The sequence below is a fragment of the Tursiops truncatus genome, chromosome 14 (assembly GCF_011762595.2).
Source record: "Tursiops truncatus isolate mTurTru1 chromosome 14, mTurTru1.mat.Y, whole genome shotgun sequence".
Lineage (NCBI taxonomy): Eukaryota > Metazoa > Chordata > Mammalia > Artiodactyla > Delphinidae > Tursiops > Tursiops truncatus.
This window is the reverse complement of record NC_047047.1, coordinates 70,329,935-70,343,528: the sequence shown is the minus strand read 5'-3', so window position 1 is coordinate 70,343,528 and position 13,594 is coordinate 70,329,935. Positions and strand designations below refer to the sequence as shown.

Genomic DNA, 13,594 nt, shown 5'->3' with positions numbered 1-13,594 from the left:
TAATTTCTCTTGCAGATTTTTCATCATTAGTGTATAGGAATGCAGGAGATTTCTGTGCATTAATTGTGTATCCTGCAACTTTACCACATGGTGTTGATTAGCTCTAGTAGTGTCCTGGTGGCATCTTTAGGATTCTCTATATATAGTATCATGTCATCTGCAAACAGTGACAGTTTTACTTCCTCTTTTCCAATTTGTATTCCTTTTATTTCTTTTTCTTCTCTGATTGCTGTGGCTAGGACTTCCAAGACTGTGTTGAATAATAGTGATGAGAGTGGACATCCTTGTCTTCGTCCTAATCTTAGAGGAAATGCTTTCAGTTTTTCACCATTGAGAATGATGTTTGCTGTGGGTTTGTCGTATATGGCCTTAATTATGTTGAGGTAGTTTCCCTCTGTGCCCACTTTCTGGAGAGTTTTTTATCGTAAATAGGTGTTGAATTTTGTCAAAAGCTTTTTCTGCATCTATTGAGATGATCATATGGTTTTTATTCTTCAGTTTGTTAATATGGTGTATCACATTGATTGATTCACGTATATTGAAGAATCCTTGCATCCCTGGGATAAATCCCACTTGATCATGGTGTATGATCCTTTTAATGTGTTGTTGAATTCTGTTTGCTAATACTTTGTTGAGGGTTTTTGCATCTATATTCATGAGTGATATTGGTCTGTAATTTTCTTTTTTTGTGGTATTTTTGTCTGGTTTTGGTATCAGGGTGATGGTGGCCTCATAGAATGAGTTTGGGAGTGTTTCTTTGCAGTTTTTTGGAAGAGTTTGAGAAGGATGGCTGTTAACTCTTCTCTAAATGTTTGATAGAATTCACCTGTGAAGCCATCTGGTCCTGGACTTTTCGTTTGTTGGAAGATTTTTTTTTTTTTTGCGGTACACGGGCTTCTCACTGCCGTGGCCTCTCCTGTTGTGGAGCACAGGCTCCAGACGCGCAGGCTCAGCGGCCATGGCTCACGGGCCCAGCCAATCCGCGGCACGTGGGAATCCTCCTGGACCGGGGCACGAACCCATGTCCCCTGCGTTGGCAGGCAGACCCTCAACCACTGCGCCACCAGGGAAGCCCTGTTGGAAGATTTTTAATCACGGTTTCAGTTTCATTACTTCTGATTGGTCTGTTCATATTTTCTATTTCTTCCTGGTTTTGTCTTGGAAGGATATACCTTTCTAAGAATTTGTCCATTTTTTCCAGGTTGTCCATTTTATTGGCATAGAGTTGCTTGTAGTAGTCTCTTAGGATGGTTTATATTTCTGCGGTGTCTGTTGTAACTTCTCCTTTTTCATTTCTAATTTTATTGATTTGAGTCCTCTCCCTCTTTTTCTTTTTCTTTTTTTTTTTGCGGTACACAGGCCTCTCACTGTTGTGGCCTCTCCCGTTGCAGAGCACAGGCTCCGGACGTGTAGGCTCAGCGGCCATGGCTCACGGGCCTAGCCGCTCCGTGGCATGTGGGATCTTCCCAGACCGGGGCACGAACCGTGTCACCTGCATCAGCAGGCGGACTCTCAACCACTGCGCCACCAGGGAAGCCCTCTCCCTCTTTTTCTTGATGAGTCTGGCTAATGGTTTATCAATTTTGTTTATCTTCTCAAAGAACCAGCTTTTAGTTTTATTGATCTTTGGTATTGTTTTCTTTGTTTCTATTTCATTTATTTCAGCTCTGATCTTTATTATTTCTTTCCTTCTACTAACTTGGGATTTGTTTTTCTTTCTCTAGTTCCTTTAGGTGTAAGGTTAGATGGTTTATTTGAGATGTTTGTTGTTTCTTGAGGTAGGATTGTATTGCTATAAACTTCCCTCTTAGAACTGCTTTTGCTGCATCCCATAGGTTTTGGATCGTTGTGTTTTCATTGTCATTTGTGTCTAGGTATTTTTTGATTTCCCCTTTAATTTCTTCAGTGATCTATTGGTTATTTAGTAACGTATTGTTTAGCCTCCCTGTGTTTGTGTTTTTTACATTTGTTTTCCTGTAATTGATTTCTAATCTCATAGCGTTGTGGTCAGAAAAGATGCTTAATATGATTTCAATTTTCTTAAATTTACTAGGGCTTGATTTGTGACCCAAGTTGTGATCTATCCTAGAGAATGTTCTGTGCGCACTTGAGAAGAAAGTGTGATCTGCTGTGTTTGGATGGAATGTCCTATAAATATCAATTAAATCTATCTGGCCTATTGTGTCATTTAAAGCTTGTATTTCCTTATTAATTTTCTGTTTGGATGAGCTGTCCATTGGTGTGAGGTTTTAAAGTCCCCCACTGTTATTGTGTTACTGTCGATTTCCTCTTTTATAGCTGTTAGCAGTTGCCTTATATATTGAGGTGCTCCTATGTTGGGTGCATATATATTTATAATTGTTATATCTTCTTCTCGGATTGATCCCTTGATCATTGTGTAGTGTCCTTCCTTGTCTCTTGTAACATTCTTTATTTTAAAGTCTATTTTATCTGATACAACTATTGCTACTCCAGCATTCTTTTGATTTCCATTTGCATGGAATATCTTTTTCCATCCCCTCACTTTCAGTCTATATGTGTCCCTAGGTCTGAAGTGGGTCTCTTGTAGACAGCATATATATGGGTCTTGTTTTTGTATCCATTCAGCAAGCCTGTGTCTTTTGGTTGGAACATTTAATTCATTCACATTTAAGGTAATTGTTGATATGTATGTTCCTATTACCGTTTTCTTAATTGTTTTGGGTTTGTTTTTGTAGGTTCTTTTCTTCTCTTGTGTTTTCCACTTAGAGAAGTTCCTTTAGCATTTGTTGTAGAGCTGGTTTGGTGGTGCTGAATCCTGTTAACTTTTGCTTGTCTGTAAAGCTTTTGATTTCTCCATCGAATCTAAATGAGATTTTGCCGGGTAGAGTAATCTTGGCTGTAGTTTCTTCCCTTTCATCACTTTAAGTATATCATGCCACTCCCTTCTGGCTTGTAGAGTTTCTGCTGAGAAATCAGCTGTTAACCTTATGGGAGTTCCCTTGTATGTTATTTGTCGTTTTTCCCTTGCTGCTTTCAATAATTTTTCTTTGTCTTTAATTTTTGCCAATTTGATTGCTATGTGTCTCGGTGTGTTTCTCCTTGGGTTTATCCTGTATGGGACTCTACGCTTTCTGGACTTGGGTGGCAATTTCCTTCCCCATGTTTGGGAAGTTTTCGACTATAATCTCTTCAAATGTTTTCTCAGGTCCTTTCTCTCTCTCTTCTCCTTCTGGGACCCCTATAATGTGAATGTTGTTGCCTTTAATGTTGTCCCAGAGGTCACTTAGGCTGGCCTCATTTCTTTTCATTCTTTTTTCTGTATTCTGTTCTGCAGCAGTGAATTCCACCATTGTGTCTTCCAGGTCACTTACCCGTTCTTCTGCCTCAGTTATTCTGGTATTGATTCCTTCTAATGTATTTTTCATTTCAGTTATTGTATTTTTCATCTCTCTTTGTTCTTTAATTCTTCTAGGTCTTTGTTAAACATTTCTTGCATCTTCTCAATCTTTGCCTCCATTCTGTTTCCGAGGTCCTGGATCATCTTCACTATCATTATTCTGAGTTCTTTTTCTGGAAGGCTGCCTATCTCCACTTCATTTAGTTGTTTTTCTGGAGTTTTGTCTTGTTCCTTCATCTGGTACATAGCCCTTTGCCTTTTCATCTTATCTGTCTTTCTGTGAATGTGGTTTTTGTTCCACAGGCTGCAGAATTGTAGTTCTTGCTTCTGCTGTCTGCCCTCTGGTGGATGAGGTTATCTAAGAGGCTTGTGCAAGTTTCCTGATGGGAGGGACTGGTGGTGGGTAGAGCTGGCTGTTGCTCTGGTGGGCAGAGCTCAGTAAAACTTTAATCCACCTGACTGCTGATGGGTGGGGCTGGGTTCCCTCCCTATTGGTTGTTTGGCCTGAGGCAACCCAACACTGGAGCCTACCTGGGCTCTTTGGTGGGGCTAATGATGGACTCTGGGAGGGCTCACGCCAAGGAGTACTTCCCAGAACTTCTGCTGCCATTGTCCTTGTCCTCACGGTGAGACACAGCCACCCCCGCCTCTGCAGGAGACCCTCCAACACTAGCAGGTAGTTCTAGTTCAGTCTCCTATGGGGTCACTGCTCGTTCCCCTGGGTCCCGATGTGCACACTACTTTGTGTGTGCCCTCCAAGAGTGGAGTCTCTGTTTCCACCAATCCTGTCAAAGTCCTGCAGTCAAATCCCGCTAGCCTTCAACGTCTGAGTCTTTAGGAATTCCTCCTTCTGTTGCCGGATCCCCAGGTTGGGAAGCCTGATGTGGGGCTCAGAACCTTCACTCCAGTGGGTGGACTCTTGTGGTATAAGTGTTCTCCAGTTTGTGAGTCACCCACCCAGGAGATATGGGGTTTGATTTTATTGTGATTGCACCCCTCCTACCATCTCATTGTGGCTTCTCCTTTGTCTTTGGATGTGGGGTATCTTTTTTGGTGAGTTACAGTGTCTTCCTGTTGATGATTGTTTAGCAGTTAGTTGTGATTCCGGTGCTCTCTCAGGAGGGAGTGAGAGCACGTCCTTCTACTCCGGATCTTGAACCAATCTCACTATAGTTTATTTTACATTTAAATTTTTTTATACAAATATAATGTTATGTATTATTTTTGTCAGGCTTCTTTCACTCAGTATAATTTGCAATTCATCCATGTTGTTTCATGTTTCAGTACTCAGTTCCTTTTTTTTTTTGCTGAATGCTATATACCCCAGTTTGTCTATTCTGTCATTGGACGTTTGGGTTGTTTACAGTTTTTGGCTATTATAAATAAAGCTGTTAGGAACATTCATGTACATGTCTTTGTATGGATATATATTTTCATTACTGTTGGGTAAACATCTAGTTGTAGAATGCCTAGGTCATATGGTAAATAAATTTAATATTTTATGAAACTGCCAACTGTTTTCCAAAGTTATATTATATTATATTATATTATTTATTTATTTATTTATTTTTCTGGTGCGCGGGCCTCTCACTGTTGTGGCCTCTCCCGTTGCGGAGCACAGCCTCCGGATGCGCAGGCTCAGCGGCCATGGCTCACGGGCCCAGCCGCTCTGTGGCATGTGGGATCTTCCTGGACTGGGGCACGAACCCGTGTCTCCTGCATCGGCAGGCGGACTCTCAACCACTGCGCCACCAGGGAAGCCCAAAGTTATATTATTTTATATTTCCACTAGCAGTGTATGGGAGTTCCAGTGTTTCACATCCTAGCCAACATTTGGTACAGTCTGTGTGTGTTCGTGTGTGTGTGTGTGTGTGTGTGTGTGTGTGTAGTCTTTTGAGACATTCTAAAAGATGTAGAGTCACATTTCAAAAGATGTAGAGTCACGTTTCATTGTGTGGTGTTTTAAAAAAATTAAAAATTTTTTGGCTGCGTCGGGTCCTAGTTGCAGCTCGTGGGATCTTTGTTGAGGCATGTGGGATCTTTGTGGTGGTGCGCGGGCTTCTCTCTAGTTGTGGCATGCAAGTTTTCTCTTCTCTAGTTGTGGCATGCAGGCTCCAGGGTGCGTGGGCTCTGTAGTTTGCGGCACGCAGGCTCTCTAGTTGAGGTGTGCAAGCTCAGTAGTTGTGGCACGCGAGCTTAGTTGCCCTATGGCATGTGGGATCCCAGTTCCCCAACTAGGGATCGAACCTGCGTCCCCTGCATTGTAAGGCGGATTCTTTACCACTGGACTATCAGGGAAGTCCCTCATTGTGTGTTTTTTTTTTTTTTTGTCATTGTTTTTTTGTGGTACTCGGGCCTCTCACTGTTGTGGCCTCTCCCATTGTGGAGCACAGGCTCCGGAAACGCAGGCTCAGCGGCCATGGCCCTTGGGCCCAGCCGCTCCGTGGCATGTGGAATCCTCCCGGACCGGGGCACGAACCCGTGTCCCCTGCATTGGCAGGTGGACTCTCAACCACTGCGCCACCAGGGAAGCCCGTGCATTTTTTAATTTAAAATTCACTACCTTAAAGTGTACAATTCAGTGGTTTTTAGTATATCCACAAGGTTGTATAACCATCACCTCTCTAATTCCAGAACATTTTCATCACCCCAAAAAGGAAACTCATACCGTTTAGCAGTCCTTGTCCATTCCCTTCTCCCTTGTTCTCTGGCAACTGCTAATCTACTTTCTCTTAGATTTGTCTATTCTGGACATTGTATACAAATGGAATCATGTAGTATGTGGTCCTTTGTGTCTGACTTCTTCCACTTAGCATACTGTTTTCATGGTTCATCCATGTTGTAGCATGTATCAGCACTTCATTCTTTTTTATGGCCAAATGATACTCCAGTATATGGATATACCACATTTTATTTATCCATTCATCAGTGGATGGGCATTTGGATTTTTTCTGGTTTTTGACTATTATGAACAATGCTGCTGTGAACATTGTATACAAGTTTTTGTGTGAACATATGTTTTCAGCTGTCTTGGGTATATAACCTAGGAATGGAATTGCTAAGTCATATGGTAATTCTGTGTTTAACTTTTTGAGGAGCTGCCTACTGTTTCCAACAGTGGCTGTACCATTTTACATTCTCATCAGCAATGTATGAAGGTTCCAGTTTCTCTACTGCTTAGAGTTCATTGAACCTCTAGTATTGGTGAGCGTATAGTTCCCAACACATTTGGAAAAATTTCAGCCATCGTTTCTTAAAATATTTTTTCTACCCCACCCCTTCTCCTTTTGGGAAATAAAATTACATGTTTAATCGCCTGCTTAAAGCTATCCCATAGCCCACTGATTATCTGTTAAACTTTTTCATACTTTTCCTCCCTGCATTTCATTTTGGACAGCTTCTATTATGATTTTAACTTTACTAATCATTTCTTCTGTAATACCCAGTCTGTTGATAATCCTGTCTGTTGTATTTTTCATTTCAGACATTGTGGTTTTTATCCCTTAAGTTTTTAGGGGGCCTTTTAAAAAATCTTCTGTGTCTCAAAACGTCTGCTGTTTCGTCTAGCTTCCTGCACTTATGAACTATTTTAATGTCTTGGTCTAATAATTATATCATCTGTGTCATTTCTGGGGTAGTTTTTTTTAAAAATATTTATTTGGCTGCACCAGGTCTTCGTTGCTGGGTGTGGGATCCTTAGTTGCAGCATGTGGGATCTTTAGTTGCGGCCTGCAAACTCTTAGTTGCGGTATGTGGGATCTAGTTCCCTGAGCAGGGATCAAACTTAGGCCCCCTGCATTGGGAGCATGGAGTCTTAGCCACTGGAACACAAGGAAGTCTCCTCTGGGGTAGTTTTGATTGATTCTTTTCATTAGTCAAATTTTCCTGCTTCTTTATATGCCTGGTGATTTTTTTTTTTTAATTTCTGAGATATACATTTTAAAGTAATAACTAGAATTATGACTTATAACATTATACCAGAACATATAAGATTTTTAGAAATTTCATGTAATGTCTGAAACATTTATATAAACATATTTCCATACAAATAACCCAAAGAAAGTTTAGTATTAGTTGTTTTTTTTTGTTTGTTTTTTTTATATTGCAGGTTCTTATTAGTCATCAGTTTTATACACATCAGTGTATACATGTCAATCCCAATCGTCCAATTCAGCACACCACCATCCCCACCCCACCGCGGTTTTCCCCCCTTGGTGTCCATACGTTTGTTCTCTACATCTGTGTCTCAACCTCTGCCCTGCAGACTGGTTCATCTGTAACATTTTTCTAGGTTCCACATACATGCGTTAATATACGATATTTGTTTTTCTCTTTCTGACTTACTTCACTCTGTATGGCAGTCTCTAAGTCCATCCACGTCTCAGCAAATGACTCAATTTTGTTCCTTTTTATCCAATATGGCTGAGTAATATTCCATTGTATATATGTGCCACAACTTCTTTATCCATTCGTCTGTCGATGGACATTTAGGTTTCTTCCATGACCTGTATGCCTGGTGATGTTTTTAATTGGATGCCAGATGTGAATTTTTCCTTGTTGAGTGCTGGATATCTTTGATTTCCAATAAATATGCTGAGCTTTGTTCTGGTATGCGGTTAAGTTACTTGGACACAGTCTGATTTTTTTCATGTCTTGACACCAAGCTTTGTTAGACAGAACTGTAGTATCATTTAGTGTATGGCCAATTTTGCTTTAGTACTTATTTTGTAAAACCCCTCTAAGTACTCAACTCTGTTTTATGCACCATAAGGTTTGTCACCCTGGCTGATGTTAAGAGGAATAACTCCTGGGGTTGTGTGACCTCTAGGGATTGTTCCCCTAATCCTTTCAGGTACTTCTTTGCCCAGTGTTTCTTTGGGTAGTTTCCCCACATGCATATAGTGTTCAGCATTCACCTGAAGATGCAAGGGGGACCCTCTACAGATCTAATTCTCTGCAGATCCCTAAAGCTCTTTCTCTGTATGACTTTCTTCCCTCTGGTACTGTGCTCTATGAACTGTAGCTACCCTGGCCTCCCCAGACTCCCAGCTCCCCTGCTCATTTCAGGGAGACAGGTGGATTCCACCTGATTTCCTCCTCTCTGTGCCACAGTCTGGAAATTCTCTCCAGGCTCTATTGAGCTATTTTAAGGCTTACCTTGTGTTCTGTATCTCAGGGGCCACTGTCCTTCATAGCCTGATGTCCAGTGTCTTGAACTGTTGTTTAACTTTTTTTTTTTTAAGGTAGGAGGATAAATCTGTTCCCTCTTATTCTATCTTCCTTCCTAACTTTCTTTCTTCTCCTATTCCATTCTTTTATTTATCATTTCTAGGACTCCAGTTATCAACTTGTTGAACCTTTTGCTATTGTCTCATAAGTTGCTACAACTCTATTCATTTTCCAGTCTTTTTTCTTCCTGTTTCCCAGATTGGATAAATTCTAATGATTTGAATTCAAGTTCACTGACTCTTTTTATGTCATCTTCAATCTGCTGTTAAGCCCATTTAAGTTTGTTTGTTTTTTAAATTTAAGAACTGTATTTTCCACTTGGTTATTTTTCAGTCTCTATTTTTCTGCTGAGGTTTTCTATTCATTCATTATGAGCATATTTTCCTATAACTTCTTAAACATAGCTATAATAGTTGACCTAGAATCCTTGTCTGCTAATTCCAACATATGGGCCATCTCAGAGTTGGTCTCCAGTTGATTGTCTTTCTGTGTAAGGGTCACGTTTTCCTATTTGTCTAGTGATTTTGGACGTTATGAGAGATACATTGTAAAGGGTCTGGATTCTGTTATGTTCCTGTGATTAATACTGAGTTTTTGTTTTAGCAGGCAGTTAACTTGGCTGAACACGAACTCTGAACTTTGTCTCTCCTGCAGTTGGCAGCAGGTGAAATCACTGTTTAGTCTTTTTTAGCTTTAGCTGGGCTCCACGGAGTCTGATTTGTGCTTATGTAGTTCAAGCGTCTGCCAGAGATTTGGTCTGCAGAATTTGTGGCATTCTGTCTATGGCTTACTCCTTTCAGGTATTTCTCCTCTTCATTTTTCTGCTGCTATGGTTGCCCTGAACTCTGTCTTCTAATTATTGAATCTGTAAAACTGTGTATTTCTGTCTGCATTTGAGCTACCTTGTTTTGTTTAGCTATGACTGAGGCCTGCTGTTAGACAAAAGTCCATAAAGAACTGAAAACTTTTCCAGTGCTGTTCTCTTTTTCCAAGTGTTGACTACCCTTTAGTTTCCTCCTGCTCTGGGTCAGTCTCCAGTGTTTTCAGGTGGTGGTTTTAATATTTCAGTACTCATCTTGGTTTTGACAGCAGTAGATTTGCTAGGAATAGCAACTCTGAGGCAGAAAGACAAAGAAAATGAATTTAGAGTTAGATACATTTGAGTTTGAATTCTGGGCTCAGTGCAGGATTTTCTAGGCTTCTGGTTGTTGCTTAACTCCCTTGAGCCTTAATTTCCTTGTGTGTTAATGGGGAAGGTTAGTTCTTAGATTTTGAGATTTTACTCATCTATTCTGGAAAACAAGGGTAGTGGAAGTGAAGACAACTAATTCCAATGACAGTTAATTTGAGAATATTTTATTTTTGTGTAATTATGAGAGGATTTCAAAGGCCCATCCCAAATGCCCACTTTGGGACTCTTTTATTATTAATCATTTTTTCCATTGTGGAAAAATTATATCATAAAATTTACTCTTTTTAACTATTTTTAAGTGTGTAAGTCAGTGATGTTAATTACATTCACATGTATGCTAGAAATCAACCTCTTGCATTTTCTGACATGTTTAATTGTGGAAAATTTGTTATGAAAATGGAAAAATTTAATTTTATGAGCTATTTCCTGAAGATTGTGTTGCTTTAAAATACTGAAAATGTGGCTTGTTCATAAAAAGTATTAATATTTGATAGCTATAATGACTAAATGAATTCAAATAGAATTCATTCAGAGTAAATGAATTCAAATAGAGGCCTGATTGTATCACTTTATAGGATGTGAAAAAAGATGGGTTTTACCTACCATGTGTGTCTGGGCGAAGTCATTTGACCATATTGGGACTCAAAATGTCTGTGATCTGAGTTATTTTTTCCCGAGAGTGAACTGTAGCTGAGAGCAGAAAGATTCAAATCCTCTTTAAAAAGTACTGATGATATGATTTGAAGTAGAAAAATTGGATTTATAGAGAACTTTCCAGGGATATGTATGTCACATAAAATATTATGAGTCTAGGTAGTATTAATAATTTAATTTTCAAATATTTGATTTTCAAAATGTCATTCTGTCATTTTAGGCATTAGCTAAAGAAGATATTGATGCAGCTATTCAATCAATATTATACAGAGAAAATTATATAATTAAGGTAAGGATTGGCTGCAGAATGTGTCTCAAAAATTAAATTTTGTTTTTCCATTTCAGATGTAGTACATTGTCATTATAAAAATTTTAGGGGGCTTCCCTGGTGGCGCAGTGGTTGAGAGTCTGCCTGCCGATGCAGGGGACACAGGTTCGTGCCCCGGTCCGGGAGGATCCCACATTCCGTGGAGCGGCTAGGCCTGTGAGCCATGGCCACCGTGCCTGCGCGTCTGGAGCCTATGCTCCGCAACGGGAGAGGCCACAACAGTGAGAGGCCCGCGTACCGCCAAAAAAAAAAAAAAAATTTAGAAAATATAGAAAACAATTAAAACACTCATTAGCCTTTAGGATTGAACTTAAAAGAGCTCTGAGATTGCTTTAATTTAGTTCCTCTCTTCCTATACTTTGTGAGGACTCTTTTATAGATACCTTATAAGAGTTTCCTCCTACTCACTTGTTGCTTCGTGTTAGTGGGGCTTCTGTGGAGTCACTAGGTATTCTTATTTTTTTTTCTGGCTGTGCTGTGCGGCTTGTGGGATCTTAGTTCCCTGACCAGGGATTGAACTCGGCCCCTCGGCAGTGAAGGTGTGGAGTCCTAATGACTGGACCGCCGGGGAATTCCCTCCATAGAATATTCTTCTTCCTCATTCTGTGTCGTTCCTTCTCTTCCTAGATAACTCTGTTCTTTAAGGCCCATCCCAAATGTCTACCAATTTGGAAATCTTTTAAAAAATTTAATTTTTCTATTGTAAAATATATATAACATAAAATTTGCTTTTTAACCATTTTTGAGTGTACAGTTCAGTGACATTAATTACATTTATCTGTTGAGCAACCATAACCACTATGTATTTCTAAACCTTTTTCATCACCCCAACCAAAACTTTGTAGTCATTAAGTAGTAACTTCCCAGCTCTCCTTCCGCAAACCTCTGGTAACATCTAATTTATTTTCTGTCTCTATGAATTTGCCTATTCTAGACATTTCATATAAGTGGAATCCTACAATATTTATCCTTTTGTGTCTGTCATATTTCACTTAGCATATTGCTTTTAAGGTTCATCCATGTTGTAGCATGTGTCAGAACTTCACTCCTTTTTATGATTGTATAATATTCCATTATACGTATATACCACATTTTGTTTATACCTTCATCTGTTGATGAACACTGGAGTTGTTTCCACCTTTTGGCTATTGTGAGTAATGATGCAGTGAACACTGGTATACTAGTATCTGTTTGAACCCCATATATCTCTTGCTACATGGTCCCTCCTCCTGTTGTTTTGTAGATTTGTTTTGTTGTCTTTCTTCCAGGGAGAGCAGGCATGTTGTCTAATTTATTCATGTATTCTTTGTTTCCAGTATTGTGTGTCACACAGAAGCCAACCAAATGATTTAATTAATGGATGATTTTGTGGGTTATTCTTATGAATATAAATTAAGTTTAAAATTTGGAACAAGAAAACTTTAAGATAATATATTTGTCTTTCCTATCACTGTTTACTAGGAACTAGGTAAATATTTAAAGCATCATGACTTCTTAAATGCAAGAAAAAAAGAGATATTATATAAAAGATGGGTTGATCATGTGGCAGATCCTCTCCAGAAGAAAATTATAGAAAATGTTGCTTCACATAAGAAGATTATAAAAAGGAGACAAGAGGAATTAGATGCTTTTTTAAAATACGTAAATAAAAAGGTACTAAGAGATCATTTATTACTTTTTTCAGTTGCTTTAAAAGCTACAGTTATCTTTATTTATAATCATCCAAACAGCCTGCCCTTCCTATTTCTGTATATGTGTAATCTGTACTCCATTATAGCACATACTATTCTTAAATCCAGGGCATGTGGAAAGGATGGAGGGAAAGGGTTAGGTCTGAATTTAAATGTGTACATTAGTATAATTTTTCTTTCTTTCTCCTATGTAATTGTTAATTTTATATACCAATTTAAAAAAATTGGACTCTAGGTTCAAGATATATGTTTTTTTGAATTTTTTGTTTTTTATTCTGGAACTTGATTATTTATAAAGCTATAAAATATTTCTGTTCTCCTGGCATTTTTAAGAGATCTGAGATGTTTGAATATTAAGTACCTAAAAACAAATTCCTGTATCTTTTAGTGTTCCAACATCCTTTATTAAAATCTTGCAAATTTTAAGTAGATTCCTTCTATCACTATAATATTTCTTACTTAAATACATTAAATTTAATTTCCAATTTGGTCTTCCCTTCCCTTTTGCATCTGTCATTGATGCCATTTCAAAGCATAAGAGTGGAACTGTGTGTTTGACTCTTGAGTCCTGTTATGCTCAAAATTAATTATGGACTGCTTGTTCTTATGTGTGGTTTTATTTCCTTCCTATAGGGAAATGCATTTATAGAGCATTATGATCCAAAAGAATATGATCCTTTTTACATGAAAAAAGAGGACCCGAATTTTCTGAAGGTAGATTTCTAATTTTAACTTTGGTATTATGTGGTTTGTTTTTTTGAGCAGTCCTAATATATAAGTAGTCCTTTAGTGATTTCCAATGAATGCAGTAAAATCTTAAGAATCATGTCCCATCTCCATATCTTAGAAAGGAACAAAAAAGCCAAAGTCCAAAGTAAATTAAACCTCTGTAAAATTTGAAAATATTGTATAATAATTGGGTGATAGATAACGTTAAAAAATTTCAGACTTTTAAATTTGTTACAAAAGTAATATATTTTTATGATATGTAAATGAGAAAATCAATTTTAAAATAAATAATAAGAGACCACTCACAATTCCATTACCCAGAATGAACTCATGAACATTTTTCTGTATATTCTTCAAGACTTCTTTCTAATTATAAACCAACTATACTTCAA

General features: G+C 38.5%; 1 protein-coding gene across 16 annotated transcripts in view; it reads left to right on the top strand.

Annotated features, from left to right (window-relative positions):
- FAM228B (family with sequence similarity 228 member B) overlaps positions 1-13,594 on the top strand; it is a 92,280-nt gene that overhangs the window by 37,694 nt on the left and 40,992 nt on the right. For 15 of the 16 annotated variants that reach the window (XM_073791715.1, XM_073791714.1, XM_073791713.1 and 12 more), the window contains 3 exons: positions 10,675-10,743; positions 12,244-12,435; positions 13,107-13,187. In XM_073791715.1, coding sequence (XP_073647816.1) covers positions 10,675-10,743; positions 12,244-12,435; positions 13,107-13,187 — 342 coding nt within the window. The remainder of the gene's footprint in view (positions 1-10,674; positions 10,744-12,243; positions 12,436-13,106; positions 13,188-13,594) is intronic. The other variant, XM_073791716.1, reaches the window with a different exon arrangement.